General features: G+C 41.1%; 1 protein-coding gene across 6 annotated transcripts in view; it reads left to right on the forward strand.

The window, feature by feature from the left end:
* LOC109108241 (neurexin-3b-like) overlaps positions 1 to 26,404 on the forward strand; it is a 352,875-nt gene that overhangs the window by 104,598 nt on the left and 221,873 nt on the right. For all 6 annotated transcript variants that reach the window (XM_042777425.1, XM_042777419.1, XM_042777423.1 and 3 more), the window contains 2 exons: positions 22,249 to 22,687; positions 25,082 to 25,465. In XM_042777425.1, the coding sequence (XP_042633359.1) occupies positions 22,249 to 22,687; positions 25,082 to 25,465 (823 nt within the window). The remainder of the gene's footprint in view (positions 1 to 22,248; positions 22,688 to 25,081; positions 25,466 to 26,404) is intronic.

Genomic DNA, 26,404 nt, shown 5'->3' on the forward strand with positions numbered 1-26,404 from the left:
TAAAGAGGTAGATCTTTAATCTAGATTTAAATGAAAGAGTGTGTCTGCCTCCCAAACGTTGCTAGGAAGACTGTTTCAGACTTTGGGTGCTAAATGGGAAAATGATCTACTAACATGGTTGATTTTGATATTTTAGATATTTTTTTTAGCTGGCCAGAATTTTGAGTTCACACTGGACATGAAGGACTACAATGCGATAAGAGCTTGTTCAAGTACTGAGGAGCTAAACCATTCAGGGCTTTTTAAGTAATCAGCAAGATTTTAAAATGTATGCAATGTTTAATTGGGAGCCAATGCAATGTTGACAGAACCAGGCTAATATGGTCATACTTCCTAGTTCTAGTAAGAGCTCTAGATGCAGCATTTTGGATGAACTGGAGTTTGTTTACTAAGCCTGCAGGGTAACCAGCCAGTAAAGAATTACAATAATCTAGCCTTGTGGTCATGAATGCATAAATTGACTTTTCTGCATTTAACACTAAGGGCATATGTGTTAGATATGATTTAGATATATATTTTAAGATGAAAAATAAGGTTTTACAATGGTTAGAAATGTGTCTTTTCAAATCGCTATCAAATAGCATACCCAGGTTTGTAACTGACAACACAGTCTTGACAGAGCAGCCATCAAGGGTTAGATAATGTTCAAGGTTATTACATGCAGTGATTTTGGGCATAATATTTTTTCTTTCTTTTTTTTCTGTTCATTCCATTTTGTGAAATTGTATATTTCATCAGGCTATAGAGCTGAATATCATCAACATAACAGTGGAAATTAACACCATGTATCAAAAATGTATCTCTCAAGACTAGCATGTCCTAGTACTGAGCCATTCAGTCTCCATACTGAAGTTGTGATCAATATGACATTTACTCTTCATTTACTGATACAGATCGATGACAGTCAGATAAATATGATTTGAACCATGCCAGTGCAATTCCACTAATGCCAACATCACTATTAAGCCTATTCAAAAGATTGTTGTGGTCAATACTGTCAAATGCAGCATTAAGATCCAGTAACACTAGTAGTGAGGTGCAACCAGGATCAGATGGTAAGAGCAAGTCATTTGTAATTGATGAGAGTACTATGATACTCAATCCTGACAGGTAATATTTCTGATTAAGAAGAAACATAGTTACTGCCTTTTCTAGTATTTTTGACAAAAAGAAGATTTAAGATCTGTCTGTAGTTAACTAATTCTCTAGGATCAAATAATGTATTTTTTATGAGAGGCTTAATAACAGTTAGCTTGAAAGTTTTTGAGAAATATCCTAATGACAATGATGAATTAATAATATTAAGAAGAGCTTAGAGCTTATACAACTTCTGAAAGCATGTCTTTCAATATCTTAGTTGGTATACCATCTAGTATACATTTTGTTGGTTTAGTTGCTGTAACAATATATACAATTCTTCCTCTCCTATAGCAAATAATTAATGGAATTGTTCCTCATGGGGTCTATAGTGCACTGTCTGATGCCATGTAGCAGCAGATGGCTGCATGGTTATAATTTTCTCTCTGATATTATTGATCATGTAATTTACAAAAATGTACACATTTACAAATTTACAATTTACAAAGTCATTACTGATGTGTTGTACCTAGGGTTGTGTTAGTTTTCTTCTAAATAAGTTGAAAACTAAGCAGATCTTGCAGTTTTTAAGGACTTTCTGTAAGTAGAAGTACTGTCCTTCCACGCAATGCGAAATACCCATTTTCCAGGCTGCTCACTTGATGGCGGGTTTGTGTTTGTTACACCATGGTTTCAGACTGTTCTCTTTAATTTCCTTTAAGTCTAAAGTTGCAACTTTCTGACAAGTATGTCTCTGTGGGCCCCTCACTCCTCCAGCAACCTGTGGAGTTCCGGAGTGGGACTGATGGTCCTCGTTTCATTCAGGGCTCCGGCAGATGACAGGATGTCAATCACTGCATCAGGGAATGAGCAAGGCTTTGGGGATGAATATTCGACTGCATTGCCTCCTTCGGGGAAAGTAGCATTGCCTGAGTCAGATCCAGAGCTGACTGCTATGCTTTCCCTGGCTGCCACGAGTTTTGGGGCTCACCAAAATTCATCACGCGAATGCTCAAGGCTGGACAATTGGTACCTGGGGGTGCCTCACTCTGATCGTCAGCACCTATCTCCAGTGCCATTCTTCATGGGCAAGGCTTACAGAGCCTCTGGACAGGCTACTTCTGCCTTGCATGCTATGGCCCTCTTGTAGGGCTGTCAGGCCAAGGTGTTTATGCCATTGCACAAGGGTAGCTCTGTCCCAGGTGGGATGCAAGAGTAGAGAACTTTGCCCAACAGTTAGCAGATAGGGGTTATAAAACACATCCTGCTGCAGCTCCTCCACCTGTTTGTCACCAAGGGTGCGCTCCTGCAGCCTCCACCTCTGCTCCAGCATGGACTAAGCAGCAGCCTCCACCTAGACAGCAATATGGAGCTGGCTGTAGAAAAGTGGCGCAGCCCATCTCTGCCCCTGTTAGGCCCGTAAAATGTCAGCGCTTGTGGCGTTCCTGAGATGGGTGACCCAGGATCCTTATGGTGAGGGCACCATTCCTTCCCAGGTGGAGAATCGTTTCTTAAATTCATGTCTTGTTCTGCCACTGGCTCCAAGGCCACTGAAAATTTCAGTAAAAGAGCAGTTTTCTATATCTCTAGGTCCCAAGAGGTTGCAGATGGCAGTGTGCGACGCAACGCCTTGCCACTCTCATGCCTTGCCACTCTCATCCCCCTCTTCTTTCACCAGGGCCCAGTTCGAGGATGCTATGCCTTCTCACATGCCCCCTGCCCAATTGTGGAGCCAGGTAGGTGTTGCACCATACACTCAGTCCCCACTCCAGGATGCTGTGCCTTTCCGAGCCGATTTCTGTAGTTCATCACTATTCGTCCTCACTATTGTTTTGCAGCAATCGACCTGAAGGACACATACTTTCATGTCTCGATTCTCCCTCAGTACAGGCCGTTTCTCCATTTTGCGCTTGAAGGATGGGCATATCAGTACGAGGTTTTGCCTTTGGGCTGTCCCTGTCGCCTTGTGTCTTTACGGAAGTCGTGGAGGCAGCCCTCGTACCTTTGAGGGAAGGAGGCATTCACATTCTCAACTACCTCGACAACTGGCTCATACTGGCTTAGTCGTGATGGTGGTTGTGTGAACACAGGGACCTGGTACTCAGTCACCTCAGCCATTTGGGGCTTTGGGTTAACTAGGAAAAGAGAAAACTCTCCCTTGTGCAGAGTATCTCTTTTCTCTGTATGGAATTGGACTCGGTCAACCTCACGGCACGTCTCTCCTCTGAGCGTACCTAGTTGATGCTGAGCTGCTTGAATTGAACTGCTGAACTGCTCGTTCAGTGGCAGAAGAGCTGTCCCACTAAAACCATTTCAGAGGCTACTGGGGCATATGGCATCTGCAGCCACAGTCATGAATTGTGGGTTGCTTCAGCGTTGGCTTAACGTCTGAGTCCTGAGATGGGCATGGCAGTACGGCATGCTCCAGTTCACACTCACCCCATCCTGCCGCCAAACCTTCAGCCCTTGGTCGGACCTTGCTTTTCTACAGGCAGAAGTTCCCCTAGTGCAAGTATTCAGGCATGTTGTTATCTCAACAGATGCATCTGGCATCAGCTGGGGTGCCATGTGCAATGGGCATGCAGCATTGGGCTCCTGGACAGGACCTCGACTGCAGTGGCACATCAACTGCCTCGAGTTGCTAGCAGTATGGCTTCTGCTGTGCCGCTTCAAATTGCGGCTAAATGACAAGCACATACTGGTCTGGATGGACAACACTGCAGCCGTTGCGTACCTCAACCGTGGTCAAGGTGGTCTACACTCCTTTCACATTTCGCAACTCGCCCACCATCTCCTCCTTTGGAGTCAGAGGCATCTGAGGTCGATAAGTGCCATTCACGTCATGAGCGAGCTCAATCATGCAGCTCTCATGACAGCCCACACTTCCGGGGAATGGTGACTCCACCCCAAGATGAAATAGCTGATTTGGAGACAATTCAGGGACACACAGGTAGACCTGTTTGCCTCTCCAACCATATCCCATTGCCATTTGTTTTATTCCCTGTCTGAGGGGACCCTCGGCATGGATGCGCTGGCACACAGCTGGCCTCAGGGCTTATGCAATATGCGTTTCCAAGTGATGGGAACAGCAGTGATGAACACTTCCCAGTCTAAGTCCTGTCCTGTCTTCTGCCCCAGCAGTTGCGAGGGGATTCGCTGGCTTACGCAGGGAACTGGAAGTGGCAGCAATGGTGGTGTTTTGATAGGGATCCCGATTCTTCAGTCATTCTGACATAACATTGAATGTGGCTCTCTCGTGACTCTCTCTGTCTAGGTTATGTATGTAACCCCTATTCCCTGAAGGAGGAATCTTTCTTGGTTTGTTTTGTTACACTCGAAGGTGATAGGGCTCTCAGGTGAAATATTCTGAAGTAACGTCTCTATTCCCTCCTTCAGGGAAAGGGGGTTACATACATAATTTAGATTCTTCTGTTGCTACATTAAGTTTTTCTAAGCAATTAAATATGCCAAGAAATTTAGACAAAATCTGAAAAATTATTTACAAAGCAATCTTTTGAGGTAGAAGTGATAGTTCTTCATATTTGTAACAAGGAGTTCATTTTCTTACTTTGACTAAATGGAGTATACAAAAGACTAGATAATGATCTAAGATGACATTTCTCTGCTGCAGAATTTCAACGCCTGATTCCTTCAACGCCGATTCCATGTGACAATATTAAATCTAAAGTATAATTACAAGTGTGTCCTGACATGGATTGTCTTATTCCAATGGAGTTTAAAATTTCTATAAATATCAATCCTAGTGCATCTATTCAGTTATCTACATGGATATTAAAATCACCAACAGTTAAGAATTTATCTGTAGCCAGTTCTAATTCAGATAGAAAATCAGCAAATTCTTTGATAATGTCTGTATGACACCTATATACAGTAGCTAGTACAAATGTCAAAAGAAAATAATTAGATACACTTGTTTCACTATGTAATTTAAAGCACCATCACTTATTAAGAATTATACTTGAAACAACACCTATGAGAAATACTGAAAATATTACTAATATTTGTAGCAACACCTCCACCTTTGCCTTTTGGAAATGGCTCATGGTTATAACAGTATCATTGTCACAAAAATCAAACAAAATAATTCAATTTTGTTTTTTTGTTTTAATTTTTTCATGTTCTGTGTGACCCAGTTTCTGTCCGTCCTTGATTGATTAGTTCCCAGGTGTGTCTCCTTAATTCTTCATTAGCCTGTCTCTAAAACCCATGTCCCTTTTAAGTTTAGTTTTGTTGGGTCTACAAGTCAGTATGTGTGTTTTCCTCCTGTGTTCCATGTTGGATTTACCCCTGTGTTGGATTATTAAAGACTCTCTCGATTACTCTCGACTCTCGACCAACCCACAAAGTTTAAATTGCATGTCTACCCTCTGTTTGTTTTCCGGTTTTCCTCGGTCCAATTTTTTCCATAGTGTTGTGTACATGGATCCCCTCCTTTGCCCCAAATTCCTCCTCCTCCTGCTAGAGCAGGAAGGACGTTCTCTCGAGGACCATACGAGACAGTTCCTACTGCTAGCTAACATCACCAGCTACCATTTGTGGAGTGGACTCTGGTGAGAAATGGTTCACATCTCACTGGCTGCCCAATGGTGGATCTCGCCAGGTCCACTCCAGACCCAGAGCCCAGCCCACCATCGCCCCGATGTGCGGAGCGCATGCCCGAGCCCACCGATGACAGAGAGCCAGAGCCCAACCCGTCAGACCAGGTGCGAGAGCCAGCTACAGTGCCCACTGCAAGGGAGAGAGCCGCAGACGGTGTGATGGCAGAGTTGAGCTCTGCCCACTGCATCGCAGCTGAGGGTGAGCTGAATATGGCGCGCCAAAAGGGTCAAAATGAGGAGTATCTTATAGACTGGGAATCTGAACTGGAGGTTGAACTGCCCCCTCTCTTCTCTCCGACATCTCCGCTGGTCCCGTCCAGCTCTCCTTCGTCCTTGGTTTCCTCGTCCAGCCCTGAGGGGGCTTCCAATTCTCAAGTGCCTTATCCCGAGTTAAGCCCAGGATGGGCTCTTGTTCCTGAGTTAAGCCCAGGATGGGCTCCTGTTCCCGAGTTAAGCCCAGGATGGTCTCCTGTTCACGAGTTAAGCCCAGTGTCGGCTCCAGCCCCAGAGCTCACTAGAAATTGGGTTCCTAGAATGTGTCCTCCAGTACCAGTTCCTAGAATGTGTCCTCCAGTGCCTGCTCTTAGAATGTGTCCTCCAGTGCCAGCTCCTAGAATGTGCCCTCCTGTGGCTGCTCCAAGATGGTGTTCTTTGGTGCCTGTTCTTCTTCCTCCACCGCTGTCATCTGGCAGCCCCTCTGCTCGCCCTCAGCCCACCATCATTGCGGTGTGAGCTCCACGGGACTGCCATCCTCCAGTGTCGCCATGCTCTGAGTCTCCCTCACCCTTCGCCTCCTGTCTCCGAGGCCTGGGCTGTTGACCCGTCGACTACACCATGGCTCCTAGCTCCCTCCTCTCCACCATGGCCTGGCAGTCCACAAGCTCTGCCTGTCTCCCTCGTCCCTCCGGCTCCGACTTTGTCTGGCGTCAACCATCCTGCGGGCTTCGCCTCGTCCCTCCGTCTCTCTGGCTCCGTCTGGCTCCTTCATCCCCTCGGCTCCACCTCAATCCTCTGTCACTCTGGCTCCACCGTGGCCTTCCGGATCCACATCTCCGCATCAGTCGCCGGCACCGTCAGTTCCACCTAGGACCTCCGGATCCTCCCCATCACCCTGACTCTCTGCTCTCCGTCTCCGCCTCGGGCTCCTCCTCCACCTGCTCTGCCGCTGTGGGTGGGCCCCCGGAGTCGGTGGCCATTCCTCCTCCATGGCTCCTCCCACCGTCGGCTCCACCTTGGGCTGTTATGGCTGTGGCCTGGGTCCTGCTGGGCTCCTCCTGCTCCAGGTCTCCTCCCTGGCTCCTTCCTCCATGGTCTCTGTCTGCTGGCCCCCTCCTGGGAGTCCGTCCTCCACCGGAACCTCCTCCCAAGTTCCCACCCACAACCTCTGTTTTTTCTACGGTGTGAGATCATACCTTCCGGGATGGGGGAGTAATGTCACACCCCTGGACTCATAATGTTGTGTTTTTCCTGCATGTGTTCCATTACCCATGTTCTTTGTGACCCAGTTTCTGTCCGTCCTTGATTGATTAGTTTCCAGGTGTGTCTTCTTAGTCCCTCGTTACCCTGTCTTTAAAACCCTTGTCCTTTCAGTTTAGTTTTGTCGGGTCTACAAGTCAGTACATGTGTCTTCCTCCTGTGTTCCATGTTGGATTTACCCGTGTTGGATTATTAAAGACTCTCTCGATTACTCTCGACTCCGTGTTCCTTCCAGCAGCGTAGTGTGACAATCATTGTGGGGTAGAATCATTTAAAATAATGTAATTGTCTGGTTTAAGGCAGGTTTGTGTCAATTAAAGCACATCTACAAACCTTATTCCAAAAAAGTTGGGACACTGTACAAATTGTGAATAAAACAGAATGCAATGATGTGGAAGTTTTAAATTTCAGTATTTTATTCGGAATACAACATAGATGACATATCAAATGTTTAAACTGAGAAAATGTAAAATTTTAAGGGGAAAATAATGTGATTTTAAATTTCATGGCATCAACACATCTCATAAAAGTTGGGACAAGGCCATGTTTACCACTGTGTGGCATCCCCTCTTCTTTTTATAACAGTCTGCAAATGTCTGGGGACTGAGGAGACAAGTTGCTCAAGTTTAGGAATAGGAATGTTGTCCCATTCTTGTCTAATACAGGCTTCTAGTTGCTCAACTGTCTTAAGTCTTCCTCTTTATGATGCGCCAAATATTTTCTAATGGTGAAAGATCTGGACTGCAAGCTGGCCATTTTAGTACCCGGATCCTTCTTCTACGCAGCCATGATGTTGTAATTGATACAGTATGTGGTCTGGCATTGTCATGTTGGAAAATGCAAGGTCTTCCCTGAAAGAGACGACGTCTGGATGGGAGCATATGTTATTCTAGAACTTGGATATACCTTTCAGCATTGTTGGTGCCTTTCCAGATGTGTAAGCTGCCCATGCCACACGCACTCATGCAACCCCATACCATCAGAGCTGCAGGCTTCTGAACTGAGCGTTGATAACAACTTGGGTTGTCCTTGTCCTCTTTAGTCCGGATGACATGGCGTCCCAGTTTTCCAAAAAGTTCAAATTTTGATTCGTCTGACCACAAAACAGTTTTCCACTTTTTCACAGTTTCTTTTTTGACCTATAGAGTTTTAGCCGGCAACGGCGAATGGCACGGTGGATTGTGTTCACTGACAATGTTTTCTGGATGTATTCCTGAGCCCATGTTGTAATTTCCATTACAGTAGCATTCCTGTATGTGATGCAGTGCCATCTAAGGGCCCGAAGGTCATGGGCATCCAGTATGGTTTTCCGGCCTTGACCCTTACGCACAGAGATTGTTCCAGATTCTCTGAATATTTGGATGATATTATGCACTGTAGATGATGGTAACTTCAAACTCTTTGCAATTTTTCTCTGAGAAACTCCTTTCTGATATTGCTCCAATATTTTTCGCAGCAGCATTGGGGGAATTGGTGATCCTCTGCCCATCTTGACTTCTGAGAGACACTGCCACTCTGAGAGGCTCTTTTTATACCCAATCATATTGCCAATTGACCTAATAAGTTGCAAATTGGTCCTCCAGTTGTTCCTTATTTGTACATTTAACTTTTAAGGCCTCTTATTGCTACCTGTCCCAACTTTTTTGGAAATAAGTAGCTCTCATGAAATCTAAAATGAGCCAATATTTGGCATGACATTTCAAAATGTCTTACTTTCGACATTTGATATGTTATCTATGTTCTATTGTGAATAAAATATAAGTTTATGAGATTTGTAAATTATTCCATTACTTTTTTACTCACAATTTGTACAGTGTCCCAACTTGGGTTTGGAATTGGGTTTGTAGGTAATGATCTGTGATCATATTATTTAAAAAAAGTGCTTTTGTAGAAAGGGATCTTATCTTCATCAAACACAGTGCTATAATTTGTTTATCTGTATTATATCTCTTTTTTTAATTGTTGAACATCAATTAAATGATTACCCTTAAATGGGTTCAGGTGTTTCTATGTGCTGAGATTTATCAGACTTTTGTGACATGAGGCAGCCATTAGGTGATTGGTTAGGTCAGTCTGTCTGCTTCATGATCTTGGCCTCAGTTAGTCAAGAACTATCACTAAAGCCAGGCGCACACTGTGCAGTTTATAATAGTCCTTTACAATTGATGTTTGTCAAACTGTACAAACATAATCCACTTGTCACACTGTAGGATCTCAGCTGTCATTAATGTCAAACTATACGACAGTCAAGACGCATTAAAAACAGACCAATGCAAGAAACATCAACCCATGACTTGTTTGGTGAAGGTGAGCTACATTACACACAGGAATGAAATGGTGGCTAACGGAGCGAGTGTTTTTAGTTGATTCCTGTGAAAATGAGCATGAAGCTCAACTTCTATATAAATGAATTAAAAGAGCTTGCTCTCTTCAGCTCCAGTGGACATGCACCATAACAACAAAAACTCCAGCGTTAATTTTGATCATGGCTTGTCTTTAAAAAACGAAGACAAAGACGTTGGTCATAGAAGAAGTTACACTGTAGAACTGTGCACCAAATCTTCTGACACTGCCAGAATTTCTTCTGAGGTAAAAATTTAATCGCAACGTTTTTTAATTGGCTTTCGGTAAACATGTCATACTAATGAACAAAGACTTCAGATTTTAGCCTAGGATCAGAGGAATCTTTTAGGATTTCTAAAATTTGCTTCAGACAGTCAAATCATGGCTAAAATTGTACAGTGTGTACCCGGCTTAAGACTACATGCTATATTTTTAGACAGATGAGCTGCACCACCCCAAGAGGGACGAAGAACATCTTTTTAACAGGTCAGGTCTGCCCCAAAAATTTGTCTATGTAACCAGGGCTCGAATTGAGAAGGGATGCGGGGGGATGGCATCCCCTGGTTAAAAAAAATGACAAAAAGCATCCCCTCAGTAAAACCACCATCCCCCTTACCATCCCCTTTGGATTAATAATGTGTGTTATGTAAAACTTATCATGCAAAAGAAATGTTAAAATTAGCTACTTAAGATAATTCACGTATAACGGCAATTGGCATATCAGAACTCGGTTCTGTGAACAAGCGGAAGCAAAAATTTTTGCACAAAATGGTTTTAGCGCAACTTTTCAATTTCTTTAAAAAGAAGACAGAAAAGCTATGATTTTGCCTTCATCAGAATTTAAAATTCCCCTGACATAATGTTATTGTGCTGTATGCGTAACTGTGAGGGATTGAGAAATAAAAGCAGAGCTGACATTATCTAGTCATCGACTTTGCAAAAACCAAACAAAAACACGTCTTGAGTGTCTAAAAGCATTCACTGCGCGATGAAGCCTATTAGAATACAGGTAAAATAACCTTATAATTCAAGCAATTAAAGAAAACATATCTATGAGTTTTTCACTGCATAAGCAATGTACTTTTAGCAGCTATTTTAGCAGCTATTTATTTTATACAACAGTGCCCTGCATAGTAACACAATTTTGTTCCTTGAATGAATCAGTTTTTGAACGAATCAAGTGAGCCAGTGATTCAATGGCCCATTCAGGTGGACACTTTCTCGGCGTCCCAATGTGCATACTATCCAGCCTATCTGCCCGAAATAGTATTGAAATTACTAATATCACATAGAATTTAGGATGGATAGTATGAACTTTGGGACGCAGGCTTGTTTGTTTTCTAATTGAATCACCCGTTCTGAATGAATCGTTTGATTTGAATGATTCAATCAATCATTTAACAAAACAAGGGCTTGCTGCCACCTACTGGTGGTTTTATTGTCATCATTATTTATCCAGGACAGGCCTAAACAAGCCAAGGTTGCAGCACAAAAGCACATTTAACAAAATATTTTTTAAATATTGACCAAAATTGCTCCATTTCAGGCCCAAGAAGGGGGGGAACGTATAAAGTTCATTTAATAAGGCTAAATTTTCATTAAATAAAAACCTTTTAACCATTTTTTAATCATTAAGAAAAAGAAAATGAACACACCATCACCCCAGAAGGGTTTTTTATTTATTTTTTTTTTTTTTTTTACAATTCGACCACTGTATGTAGCCTATGTTACAGTGTTGTCCAATTCTAGTTTACATAAAAATCTGTGAATAATTTGTGATCTCACTATCCTGGTGCATGCTGTCATATTTTCTTGGCATCTTGTTTGTTATTATTATTTCGTCCTTTGTGTGGTCATGTGGTTCAGTGGTCATGTGATACCAGACAGTGGAGAACAGGAAGTCTGGGGTGATGATTATTGGCTCTGGGGCAACCACAATGGCTTGTGTTTCAGTGATGAACTTGTGGTTGCCATTGTTGTCTTCACATTTGATGACAGGAGATGAACAATCTCTACCATGACACCAAATATGACATTTGCTTTTGTGCAGATAATTTAGCAGTTTCCCTGGAGGCGATGGCATCATGTACTGCATCACATAATAAATATGGGAAGTTCAATGTTCCCTTGTCTACATTCAGAAATAATTGGTATTAGAATTGCTATTGCTGTATTGAATTATTTTTTTAAATTTTTAAATTTTAATTTTTTTTTTACAGAAGTTACAGACACACTGAGGGCCTTTTGAAAAATTTTCTTTAGAAAATGAATTACAGGAAACAGAAAAAAGTTTTTAGATTTGCATTCCATAACATGTTTTTGTGCAGCATCAGCATCCACAGATCACTGAGACTGGGAAAATCATTATGAGAAATTTATAACCTTAGTTTGAGCTAAACCTGACAAAACCTCCATTTTGGACATCTGAGACAGAACACAGAATTAAATCTTATTCACACCAAGAATGATAACTATAATGATAACTATATTTGTACCTACACCAACGTTCTCTTTATAGTGCATGCTTCAGCTGTTGTGTGATCACAATTGCAGTGCATACTTTAAAATTCCTAGGATTGAATCATAGAGTGTTTTATTGTTCATCAGCTGGGAGCAAAATTGCTCTAAAAGTGATATCATAAGATGTAATAATACTGTAGTTGTGGTGTGGCCTTCTCTATTCTGTAAGAGCATGGTTATCATTCTTGGTGTGAATGAGTGGGCTAGTCCACCCAAAAAGTCACTCACCCTCAAGTTGTTCCAAACCTGTATGACTTTCTTTGAGCACAGAAGATTTTTTGAAGAATGTTGGTAACCAGACAATTTTGTTGCCCATTGACTTCCATTGTATGGATAACACAATCCTACAGGTTTAGAACAACATGAATGTGGGTAAGTTTCCTAAAAAAAGTAATATTTTGAACAAAAAGCTGAAATCCGAATTGGATTCAGAATGAAAATTAAAAAACATAGATTGAATAGGTAATGTTCATCAACACCCCCAAGCATGCACAGTCCTATACCTCTTTGTGTGTTTGGCATTTTATTCAGCAGCTTTAGGCAGTTTTAATTTATATGCTGTTGAACATTTGATGATCACATGAGCTTACATGCGCATAAGCAGTGCTTCTATAACTGGTTTCTGCTGCTCATTTGGTTGTTTTTGGATCTAGAGATTCTTTATTATTTCAGAGGACGCGTAATAGCACCCCCTAATGAATAACAGTGAAAACATGAATTTCCAGAAAATTCCAGCAGTGGCAGAGAAGCGTTGTTTTGTACATAATGGAAAATTTTGTCAATGGTGGGGAGAAAGTTAAAGTAAATGTATACATTTTGTACTCATGGTTACAGGCGATCATTTTATCAGAGGGATTGTAATCAACAATGTCTGAGCTCACCCCCTCAAAAATAAAAATTATATGAATATCCGTAAGTTTTGTTTTTTGGGCAAGTCTTCAACTGTTGTTATGGCTTATCAGGAATAAATGTTTTAAAATTAACCTTTTTGCTTGTAAGATCTTTTCTGAACAAGGTTTCTTTGTTGAAACAACAGATGATTCCTCAGATGGTTGCCTTCTTGAACAATTCATTGTGTTAGTGTTGCTCATTAGTTACGGCTACAAGCTGTCAGAAATATTAACACACCTCTGATTGCTCTATGCATGCTTTCTGATAGCTGGACCTTCTTCTCTTTGTTTAAAGATGTGACATTACAACACAAATACAATGACATAAGACTGACATTACCTGCAAAAATCTGATCCGACAGCTCAAATTATAAATAATTATCATAAACGTACGATTTTGAATTGGTTTAAGGCAAGGAGACAATTTTGAACAATTTATGGACTTGCTTCATAGTTGATTCTTGTTCACCAAGATCTGTGGTGCAATGATACAAATGACTAGTTAACAATAGAAATTTAGTATCAAAATGTAACCTCTAATAATTTGAACAACTCTGGAATTTTCTCCTTTGAAATATTCATTTAGAAATTTCACACCCAACTGTGTCACCCGGTGCTTCTCCCTACGCGTCTACTTGTCTACATGTTTCTACTTAGTGGCACTTCTCATTAATCCTGGGCTTAATGCAGCACCAAGATCCCTATAACATGCCAAGACAGTCTAGATGAGTCTAGATAGATTAGGGTCAATTCCCCGCTCCCAGAGCCCAATCGATACAGAGCAGCCCCCATGCTCACAGAGGGAGAGAGTCAAGACAGAGAACCTATAGAGTTGTTAAAGGCTGGCTTTGATTATAAATGACACTCTGGGGACAGAGGGTGGCCCCCGGATATGGTGATAAAGCGAGGGTGTAACTTTAGATAATGTATCTGAGTCTGTGGACTTCCCTACCCACACCATCTTTCTGCAAATTATTTTCCATTATACTGCTATCGATCGGGTAGAGGTAATGGCCATTGGAATCATAACTCGAGGCATAACTACATTCCAGTGCAGGAAATGTTGATTGGAGGAAAGGAACAGAAACGCTGAGGAAACATTTTCTGGGTTTCAGCTTTGAAAAGGCTTTGTATTTTTGTTTCACCAGGTACTGTAGAAAGAACAGTTTTCTCCCTCTCTCTCTCTCTCTCTCTCTACAATTGCAGCATAACTATGGTGGCTTGGGATGGGACATATCAAAGAGTCTGGCCAATGACATTTAGTTCCCTACCAATACTGCTAAGACGCTATGGGAAAAAAACTCCCTTTTTCTCCAAATTTTTCTCCTGAAGCCTTTTCAATAACGCAGTGTAACTGCACAACCATTGGTTCGTGCAGTGAATTTTAAAACAAACCAATGAGCCTATGGCGACAAAGCCTGACAGAGCCTGCCAGAATGGGCGGGGCATCTGCCTATATAAGCGGGAACTTCGCCATAGGATCTTCAGATTTTTTTCTCCTTCAGCGACGATGTTCTTCGCTGATCTACGAGACTTGAAGCCTCTCACCATACAATCGCCTTTGCATTGGATCAAGCTGAACCAGCGACCCTCTGCTTGGCTGATCCACTGCTTCTCCACTGCCTTCAGCGTTGCAGCAGCAGTGGTCCCAGCTGGTCCCCTGCCGCCATCCGGTGAGCCTAAAAGGGCTTATTTCTAAGAGGTAAGTTCTAATTGAGCAAAATTTTTAGAGATGTTGCAAATTTTGCACTGCGAGTGTGGTAGTGAGAAGGGCAGTGAGTGCATCCCCTGTCTGGGCAGCCCCCACGCAGAGACTGCACGCTCACTGAGATGGAATGAGCGATCAGGCTTGAGTGATTTAATGCCATCAAAGCCCCTACATGCATCACTCTCCTCGCAGCTCTTTGATCCGCCAGTGTGTTAACACGTGAGGATTGACGCCTCTTGTTTGTTGAGTGGCTCAATCCTTCTAGGCAGTTCAGAGCAGAATGCTGTCACCAATGATTCATAATCTCTGACAGCTTCTTATTTGAATGTGCCTCTTGCCTGGGCCATGCCCATGCTGAGGCTGCGCTCGCTGAGACAGACCGCTCTCACTACGAGAGTTTATGTCTGGCTCTGCTTTGCTCGCGGCTCGCTTTCTTCATTGAAGGGGGTCCTGCCCCTCCACTCATCCGCTACGAGCGGATCTGAGAGAATGCATGTAGCACTTTTGATCTGCCAGTGTGCTTACACATAGAAATCATCAGTACCCCTCTTCTAATGAGCGGTTTGATCTTTTTAGGTGGATAAAAAGGAGAATGCTGTCACTAATGATTATTATCACCGACAGCTTCAGATTGGACGCATCTGGGCCACACCCTTGCTGAAGCAGCGTAAACGGAGGCTGACTGCTTTCGCTATGAGAGCATTAAGTCTAGTGAAACATTTTTTGAAGGCATTTTCAAACGAGAGCAAATTTCACATTGATTTTTATCACAAGCGTGGGGTCCCCAGCCACTCAAATTAATCCAACCCCTTGTCACGCGGGCTGATGCCTGGCAGGCCATCCCTGGAGTGCCAGACTGGGTTTTGGTGATAATAAAACGAGGTTATTCACTATAATTCACTCGAAGATCCCGCAATTCAGCGGCGTGGTTGCCATCTTGGATTAAAGCAAAGACATATGCGTCCTGTGCTTCGAGGAGATGAATTTGCTGGCGATAGGAGCCATAGAAATGGTTCCCCCAGCTCAGAGCGAGTCAGGCTGCCACAGCTGCTACTTCTTCGTTCCCAAAAAGGATGGCGACCTGAGGCCCATCCTCGATCTCAGGTACCTGAATCATGCCCTCATAAAATGGCCGTTCAGGATGATTACATTGAAACAAATCCTCTTTCAAGGGTGCCCAGGGGACTGTTCTTTCGCTGGATCTGAAAGACGCTTACTTTCACATGCAGATAGCCCCCCACCACAGATGATTCTTGAGATTTGCCTTTGAGGGATTGGCATATCAATACATGGTCCTTCCCTTTGGACTGTCCATTGCTCCTTGCACTTTTAAGAAGTGCATGAAAGCGGCTCTTTCACCGCTGAGACAGAAGGGAATCTGCATTCTGAATTACCTTGACGATGGGCTCATCTTGGCCCAGTCAGAGGATGAGCTACTATTTCACAGATCCTTCCTCCTAAGCCACTTAGGATGCCTGGGACTCGGGGTCAATTTTGCCAGCCAACAGATATCGTTCCTGGGAACAGTTCTCGACTGAATGAGGGTGGTAGTCACATCTGGTCATGCACTGGCCAGTTCATGAGCTGGCGTGGTCATTCAATGTTGGGGACATTCGCTGTCCAAAGGTGTTTCAGAAGACGGTGGGCCTTATGGCCTCTGCATCTCAGGAACTTCAGCTGGGCCTGCTTTGCATGCGTCTCCTTCAGTACTGGCTGAAACCATGAGTTCCATCCTACACCTGGCGTCTCGGATGCCTTTGTGTCAATGTGGACCGGGCCTGTGTAGCAGCTCTGCCCCCTTGGAAAGACTCTTAGTCCTCAATTTACTTTTCGAAGGAAAGGGATGCTTTGCCCCATGACTGGCCCAACCTCCTCCTTTACACTTTTCCCCTGATGGCCCTAAGCCCACAAGTCATCAGGCAAATCCGGGAACAGAAACACAAGGTTCTGTTGGTGGCCCTGCTCTGGAGGAACTAACACTGGTTTGCAGAGCTGTCCCGGTTGCTCTCAGCAGCCCTGTGGCCCATTCCCCTGAGATGGGACCTTCTTTCTCAGGTGAACAGAATGATATGGCACCCCCAGCTCAAGCTGTGGGCTCTGCACCTCTGGCCTCTTGATGGGAGCCTGTGGACCTCCCCAAGAGGGTGCTAAATACAGTATCTCAGGCTAGAGCACCCTCTACGAGATGTCTCTATGCCTTTAAATGGTCTGTCTTCTCTGCCTGGTGTACCGCCCATTTTGCTGCAACATATCTCTTATATTGTCCTTCCTGCAAGAGCTGTTGGATAAGGGTCATTCCCCCTCCACGCTCAAGGTCTATGTAGCAGTCATAGCAACCTCACACGCTCCTATAGCTGGCCAGTCGGTGGCCAGGCACATCCTAGTTGTTAATTTTTTGAAGGCATCTAGAAGGCTCAACCCGCTTCGCCCTATCACCATCCCTGCACGGGACCTGCCCACGGTGGTGAGGACTCTGAAAACTCCTCCCTTTGAGCCGCTACAGTCCATTGACCTTCATCCCCTGACGTTAACCCTCTGGGGTCTGAGGGTGTTTTGGGGCCCTGGAGAAGTTTTGACATGCCTTGACATTTGTTTTTTTCAGTTGCTTATTTTAATGGCTAAAGTTTAATAACACTGGGCACAATAATATGTGAGCAGCATGTATGTATGTGATTCTGTTTTTTTGAAAAAAAAAACAATGTTTGTTTTATTTTATTAATTAAATTTTAGATTAAAATATATTTATTTAAATTTTCTAAGACACTTTTTGGGTAGAAAAGGTATATATGAGGGGGCGTGAATGGTCATGCATAATGCTGTGATTCACACCTGAGATGACAAAGGCCTGCATAATAAGCCTTTCAGTCAGGTATGTGAGTGAGAGGGAATTGCTACAAGAAAGATTTATAAATGTATATATTTTTTGTTTGTAGTTTATTTAGAATATATGTAACTATCACATACAATAACTTAAGATTCACTTGAGAGTGCAGTTGAACAGTTTATTAGAAACAAACAAACAAAACAACAACACAAGAGTCAAGACGTCATGGGTGCAATATCCAAAATATCCAAAACAACAGCAGAAAACTAGAACAACATTTTAAATAGACTCATGGTAGTGTGTGCATCACATGGTCTTAGCTGTGGTCCAGGATCTTGTGTGGGCAGGAATCACAGAGCCTGTGGAACATATCAACATCAGTCTCTGTTTTCCCTGACTGATTGGGCTGCTTAGGTTTGGCTCTCTTTACAACAGGTTCTTTTACACTGTTATTCTCACATTTGAATTAAAAAAAGTAAGCATGCTGTTTACACAAACTACATTATTAACATTATTGTGATGTTCACTGATACTGGTACTAATTTTTGAAACAAAGAACACAAGAACCACATAGCAAACATATTTTACCATACAGCAAATACATCAAATTAAAGTAACATCTGTAAAATAGTGAATGCACACTTACTCTAAGATTCTGAATGGAGTTGAAAACTGAACGAGCATCCCCTTTTGGTGTGAGATGCAGGTGAAGGCAAGAGTGGTGTATTCACATTCCTAAAAGGATTGTATAAACAATCGTTAGCACCCCCCCCCCCCCCACAATACCTTAGTATAGTATGCATACTTCACAAGAAAACAGAATGCCAATAACAAAGAAACTACATTTTAACATTATCAACCACAAATAATATTACGATATAGTCTAGGCATAATAAAAGTACAATTACTGTACTGTGCACTTGCTCAGTATGATTTTCAGTATGATTTCACTTGCGTGCCATTCTTGTGTTATTTTGCGGTGTTGCGGTGATGCATTTTCATTAATGAAAATTGAAACAGTTTCTAACATTTCAGCATCATTACTCCAGTCTTCAGTGTCACATGATCCTTCAGAAATCATTCTAATAGTATGATTTTCTGCTCACAATTATTATTATTAGCAATCACTTACATTTTCCACGTGATTTTATACCAAAGATGCGCAAATAGTAAGGACATTCTATATCTGAGAAACTAAATTATTATTGGTAAGCACATGTTTGAACATTTGCAGACAGGGTATTTCAAAGTAATGATTGGTTTAAACATTCTTAGACATTGCTTTTACATAGTCAAAACCATACTTTTATATAGTATTGTTTGTAGAACATAAAACCATCCTCACGCTGTACATTTAGATGTAATGAAAGGTTGCCTATCATATTTCAAAATATTGCACTCGATTTCACACATTTTAATCTGTAATTGTAGTTTGGAAAAAGTTTATGTCACAACAACACATTATCTAATACAAATAAGAAAAATTTCTTACTCGGCATGAAAGATCTCCTTTGCTGTCTCCAGCCACACTCGTGTTCTGTTTTTGAGGTAAACAAAGCACTCAGCACGTCTTCTGAGGTAAATACAAGGCTTATTCCTGTCTTCGTCTTCTTCCAAAAACAAAAAGTATCTGAGATGAACACGTTGCTGCTTTGTTTACGGTGATGTGGGCATTTACATGTTGTGCGTCTCACATGGAGATTTGTAATATCAATACCGCGAGCAGCGCGTGACCTGTGATTACTTTATCACAGAATATTTGTTTTTTCGGTAAGAGTTACTTCATTTAAGAGTAGACATGACAAGCTTTCTATATATATATTTATCATGTCTGTGTGTAAAGTATTTGCTGAGTTTCAGTTCATTTTAGTGACGCATTTCTAAAAGCAGTTTGCGGACACAGTGAAGACTGAGTGAAAACCACCCAGTTTGTTTTCTTTATTTTGCGAAAGCATGAAGTTTTGTTGATATTGTGAGAATACACAAAATAAAGGTACACCCTTTACAGATTCAAGTGATATATTACATGTATGTGTCTGATCAAAAGTGACAGAGCATTTTAAGTTCTTTTCTCTGTCATCTGGAAAATATGCAGGTGCTCCCGCCGACGTCTTTGCCGACCCCAGGTGGTTAAAAACCATTATGCTACTGGCGTTAGCATCGGTGAAGTGTATGGGAGATCTGCATGTGCTCTCGATGAGCCCCACCTGCCTTGAATTTGGGCCCAGTGACTTCAAGGTTGTCCTGAAGCTGAGGAATAGTTATGTACCTAAAAGTGCTCTCGACTCCGTTCAGAGCACAGTTAATAGCTTTATCGGCGCTTCCTTCTTCGAGGCAGGAACAAGAGCTGAATTTACTCTGCTCTTGAGAATGTACATTGGGCGTTCTGCCCCATTCAGGCAGTCGGAACAGCTTTTTGTATGCTTCAGTGACCACATCAAAGGGTCTCCAGTCACGAAGCAGAGACTTTCCAAATGGATAATCGAAGTTTTCACGCTAACATATTCTTCTTTGGGCCTTCAATGCTCCATGCGAGTAAGAGCCCACTCACCAAGAGGCGTTGCCTCTTCCTGGGCTTGGTCTAGCAGTGTGTCCATTGCAGAGATTTGTGCAGTGGCCGGCTGGGCCTCGCCATCCACATTACCAGGTTTTATAATCTGGATGTCCTGGCCCGGGTGCTTTCTGCTTAAATGGACTCACTCTGGCCATATGGCAAAACCAGTGTTTCAGGTGTTTGCCTTCTTCACTGTGCGCTCTTGGCCCCCACTGGGTTCCGAGGATGTACAATTTCTCTTGAAACAATTACCCAGCGCCGGGCTGACCTCTGTGAGTTTGGCCCTATTGCCTTCTGTGGGGCTTCCCTGCAAAATACTTGGTCCCTCTGGGCCCCATTTGGTGCTTAAGGCAAATTCAAGTATTAGTCGTTCCTCTAGCATAGCACGGCGGGATTGTACTGGTTCCCCATAACGTCTTAGCAGACGCAGTACGAGTGTAATATCGATAGGGAATGTATTCGGTTACTAACGTAACTTAGGTTCCCTGAGATACGGGAAAGAGTACTGCGTGGCTGGCCGTGCTATGTAGCTGCCTGAGGATCCTATGGCGAAGTGCCCGCTTATATAGCCATATGCCCCGCCCATTCTGGCGGGCTGTGGCAGGCTTTGTCGCCATAGGCTTGTGCAGCTTCGCTGCCGAGCCATTGGTTTGTTTTTTAATTTCACTGCACGAAGCAATGGCCATGCAGTTACACTGCATTATTGAAAGGGCTTCATTATTCGGAAAAAAGGAGTTTTTCCCCATAGTTATGTTAGTAACTGAGTACATTTGTCCTAATCTTGAAAGGTTTATATGTTAATGTTAAAAACAATTTCTATCTGAAAGATGTATAGTATTGTTTACTTCTGGAAACCTACTGCTATATTGGCACAACTATATTGCAACACAGATGATTAGGAAGTGTGGGATAATTGGGGTTGATGGTAGACCGATGCTGATCCAGGCCAGATTATAAATAGAGAAAAGAAATGTGATAATGTTAGTGCAGCTGAAATAAACTCTTTCCAGAGTTCATCATGCTCTCTCTCTGCAGTTGCTGCAGTTAGTATGAAGGGCACCTGTGTTGATTTACTGTCAAATCTTCCAGGATTATCTGTAATCCTGGAGCTTCAAAATCTGTTTGCTGACAGCTGTGTTCTCTAACAGAACTGCTGTTTGCTGTGCACAGAGTGTCCTATATAGCAGCAAGAGCTCTTTCTTTAAGGAGGAAAAGAAGGAAAAAGTCTTTTAATTTTCTGCTTGAGTGAATTTCAATTTACAGTTCTTCTCTCTTTGTATTGTGTTGTATTTGGCTATAATGCATAGCTGACTCTATATATGAGTCTTTGCCTTGGTAAATGGGCACAATATCACAGCACATCCTTTGAATGTCTTCTAATGTATTCTAGTGTATCAAGGATTTTGCTTTTCAGTAGCTGTGTTATTTTTACCAATATGTCCGGGGCATAAACTGTAATAAAAAATAAATATATAAATAAATTAAAAAACTAATATAAAAAAAGTTACTTGTTTTTTCTTTTTTTTTCTATGAATTTTACACACAAATGTACAGTATTACAAATTACTACAAATTACATACATTGCCATTTATTATTATTATTATTATTATTATTATTATTATTTGAAAACTGAACAAAGGATGACAGGAAACTAGTTAAAACAAACTAAAAGTCCATGATAATGAAACTAACTAAACAGAACCGTGACATTATTATTATCATTTATGATTATTATTATTTATTTGTTTGGTTGTTTAAAATACTGTTAATTTATATTTTGTTATGCCTTGATAAATATATTACACACAGGGGCCACACAGTTGTTAATATTTGTATACTAAGGATACTTAAAAATGCCTAAAATTCATTTGTATCATTAACATGTAAAAAAAATCTAAATAAATAAATAAAATAATAATAATAATAATAAATCTTTTCTGTAGTGAACAAATTTATCTGAGCCATTTTCCAATGGCTTCTAGCTAAATGGATTTAATGGATTAAGTACCTCTTGAATTAGCACAACCACAGGTGTAGTTCATGTTAATTATGAAAATATTTCACTGGCGTTTGGCATGCAGAATGTGTCCCAGTACTTGTAAAACCTGTTAAATATTTAGATTGACAAATGTATGATTAATTTAATTTTTACTTTAGTAAAGTCAAATGAAAACAAAAAAAGGCAAAGGCTGCTCTATTTTTTTAGGTTGCCCATCATGTGTTTTTCCAATTCTAGGTGGTCTACAAAAACAACGACATACGACTGGAACTTTCTCGCCTGGCCCGCATCGCAGACCCCAAGATGAAGCTACAAGGGGATGTTGTGTTTAAATGTGAAAATGTCCCCACACTAGACCCTATCTCCTTTGAGACACCAGAATCCTTCCTTAGCCTGCCCAAGTGGAACACCAAGCGTGTGGGCTCCATTTCCTTTGACTTCCGCACCTCAGAGCCCAACGGACTAATCCTTTTTACACAAGGTAAGCCCCAGGAGAAGAAAGATGCTCGTAGCCAGAAGAGCAACAAAGTGGACTTCTTCGCTGTGGAACTTCTAGATGGAAATATCTATCTACTGCTGGACATGGGATCAGGAACGATTAAAGTCAAAGCCACACAGAGTAAGGTCAATGACGGAGCATGGCACCATGTGGACATCCAGAGAGATGGAAGATCAGGTGAGCAGATTCATTTTCTCCAGAACATCAGGTATCTTAAAAGTAAAGTGTTGTTTTGTATGGAGTCCGCACATGACATGCAAGAAAAAATAAATAAATCACATGCACAATTTACTAATTCGTTCCTTCGATGTACTAAAATGTACACTATGATTACTTTTTTGTTCCCTCAATTTGCTAATTCATTCCCACGATTTTCTTAATCATGCCCACAATTTAATAATTTATTCTCTCGATTTATCAATCATTTCATGATTTAGCAAATCGAGGGATCGCATAAGTAAATCGTGCACACAATTCATAAATTGAGGGAACAAATTAGTAAATTGTGCACACGATTTAGCCTACTATTTTCGTCCTGAATGCCATGTGCGGGGCTCCGTAGTTTTGCACCAAACTTAGCAAAGAACTTGAATCCTTCAGATCTGCATGACACTTGTATGAGTTTGTTTAATAAAATATTGTTTAAAATATTATTATTATTTTTAATTATTAATTATTATTCTGTAATCATTTTTTCCAAAGCACTAAAGTACTTGATGTGCTGTGTTGTGATTTTTTTTTTTCTCTTTTTTTCATGCCTAACGACACCCTTTAGACATGACTATATTCACAATATTTTTTGCTTAACTCTGGAGCTTAAACAGTTTCCATTTTGGCATCAAACTGTCAAATTTGTAAGAGTTTTGGGGTAACTTCTGCAACGTTTTAAAAAGACATCTAAATTGCCAACAAATTGTCTGTAAAAAGAAGTCAATAATGTAGAGCTTTCACCCACAAAAAAAATCTATTCTCAATTGTAACTTAATGACATCATTCCTTTCTAAACTTCTTTGTATTAAGCACTCTTATTAGGGTTGATTCTAAATCATTTTCACAGCAGACAACAAAGTGAACAAAGTGACTTCAATAAAAAGTCATCTAGCATAATAAATGTATGGATTTTTTTTTTCTTCCTTTTTTCCCTTTTTTTTTCTTGAGCACAGTATAACTGTTCTGTGAAAGACTACAGTGTGGATTTAGAGCCTCAATCATTATGTTGTCACAAACTTCATATCAGAGAACGGACACTTCTCCATATTAAAGTCACAATAGGGTGGCTCTTATTCTATGCCTCTGTTCATGTTATACAGAGCAGTCCAAAAGTCTAAGACAGCGCTTAAAATCTGACGTTTCTTTCATTTAAATTAGCAGCTTTTGGGTTATGAACATTTTTGAACAAATATATACATACATGGTTAATGGTCACATTGGCATGCTGGTAAACAAAACAAATATTTCAAATGTAAAAATGTAGATAATTAGGTCATAAGTAATCTAAAAGTAATCCAAAAGTAGTCATAATACATAATCTAAAAAGGGTTATCTAAATTACATAACTGACTAGAGTTTTCATCATGTGATAATTTGTAATCAATAACAGACTACAATTTGTAAGAGATTTACCCAGCACTATATATGTAGGGGCTTAACTTATAATTAACTTATAATTTTTATTTTATTGAAAATTGAATCAACATCAACAAAAGTCATCTGTGCATTTCAAAGGTGGAACAGAAGCTGGACATGAAATGTATGCTCATTTACACAGGCTGTTAGTAATAATGTAAATAATAATAATAAAAAAGTGCTCGATTTTGAAATAATGCTTGTTTTTCACATTTCATTCAGTCGCAATAGTTTTGGTGAATAGGTTGTTTATCTGTTCAGGGAAGGGGATTGGCGCCTTGTATGATTAATCATACAACTTGTATTTCTCAGTAACAGTGGGCAGAGACAAATATATAGACATGTGGGTGTTGAGAGACCAAGAATACTCACATAATAAAGACCAGTAGAGGAACTCAGAGTGCCCCCTCAATCTGCCAGTGCCTCCACACTGAACTATTGATGTTTCTATTCTGAAACTCCTGCCTGCCTATATCCTTTAGTACATCATTGTGTCAGAACACTTTAACACACACACACACACACACACACACACACACACACACACACACACACACACACACACACACACACATCTGGTTTGCTATCCTTGTGGGCACTATTCATAGGCATATTGGTTTTTGAACTGTACAAACCATATATTCAGTCATCCCCACAGTGATACAAGTCCCCATGAGTCAGGGTATATTCAGGTTTAAGTCCCCACCGGAATAGTACAACATGTAAACACACACAAATGTGCATATCTGTATATTTCTATATTTATTACACTGTTTTACATTGATTTTCATTGGTTAGCACCATTCTGTGGTCAAATATTGGTAATGGTTACTTTTATAATGACTGAGTACATATTTCTGTGTGTATTTTTTCAGCATGTCATTATTATCTTCTTTTGGCTGAGTTTATTTGTCTTTCTTGAAGGCCTGTTTTTGTTTTGAACAGGTATCATCTCTGTGAATAGTCGTCGGACTCCATTCACTGCCAGTGGAGAAAATGAGATTCTAGACCTGGAGGGTGACCTATATCTCGGAGGTCTCCCAGACAACCGTGTTGGCCTGGTCCTTCCCACCGAACTGTGGACTGCTATGTTGAACTATGGCTATGTGGGCTGCATCCGTGATCTTTTCATAGATGGTCGCAGTAAAGACATTCGCCAGATCGCAGAGGCACAGAACGGAGTTGGAATCAAGTCATCTTGCAGCAAAGTAACGGGCAAACAGTGTGACAGCAACCCCTGCAAAAACAACGGCATCTGCAAAGAGGGCTGGAATCGCTTCATCTGTGACTGCACCAGTACCGGATACTGGGATCGAACCTGTGAGAGAGGTGAGTGATGCAATTGTTAGTGTTGCGTAACCTGACTTTCTCCCTGTTTTTTGTCTGTGGATGGACCGTGATTTAACTTACACTAATATGATTTCTCTGCGAATGCCATCTTCTGACAAGATGCAGGAATTCATTCAACGCATTCCTCACAGTGCATTATAGGTATTCTCTAGCCACTTACACCAGTTGTACAGTAATTATTGTGGTGCATCATGGGATTGAATAGATAATATCCACTATGGTTCCAGCCACCACCAAAATGGCTGTCCCCTGAAATAATACACTATATACGGTTATAGGGAGCAATTTCAGACAAAGACTCTGATTAATGACTTAACTTTTGGTGATTATGTTTGAACACCTTTATACAATATTTATATGATATTTAGAATAAATCCTGCTCTGTCTGCACTGAACCAAAAACATTTTCATGCAGGCCACACTCAAAATTTATGAATGTCTTTGTATTATATTGTAAAATATACAACTTTGTATTTATTTGAAATAGCACAAGAACACTTTTCAAGCAATATTTCTTGTCAACAAATGAATGAATTTGTCAGTTCTGTTACAGACAAACTGTGTGTCAAGTCAGGTCAAATATAGGGCTTCATACAATGCAGATTGTTTCAAAGCTGCTTCACATTAATAAAACAGGGAAATAACAATGTTAATGTGGTAAAATTAATCAATTATGATGCCACTGCAAACTCTGATTAAGTGCTACACTTCAAGTAACACAAGTATTTAATAGTCCGCTCTGTTTGAAGGGGCATGTCTGTTGTGAGATTTCAGTGGAATTGCTATGATTAGCTAACATCTTTGCATATGAAATAAGTATTACATGTCAAGCTCTCTCAAAAACTTTTACTACGTTTTCACTATTACAGCTGTTGAGATTAACTAATCATGGAGATTATTGATTAAAGCATTATATTT

Source organism: Cyprinus carpio, chromosome A20 (assembly GCF_018340385.1).
Source record: "Cyprinus carpio isolate SPL01 chromosome A20, ASM1834038v1, whole genome shotgun sequence".
Taxonomy (NCBI): domain Eukaryota; kingdom Metazoa; phylum Chordata; class Actinopteri; order Cypriniformes; family Cyprinidae; genus Cyprinus; species Cyprinus carpio.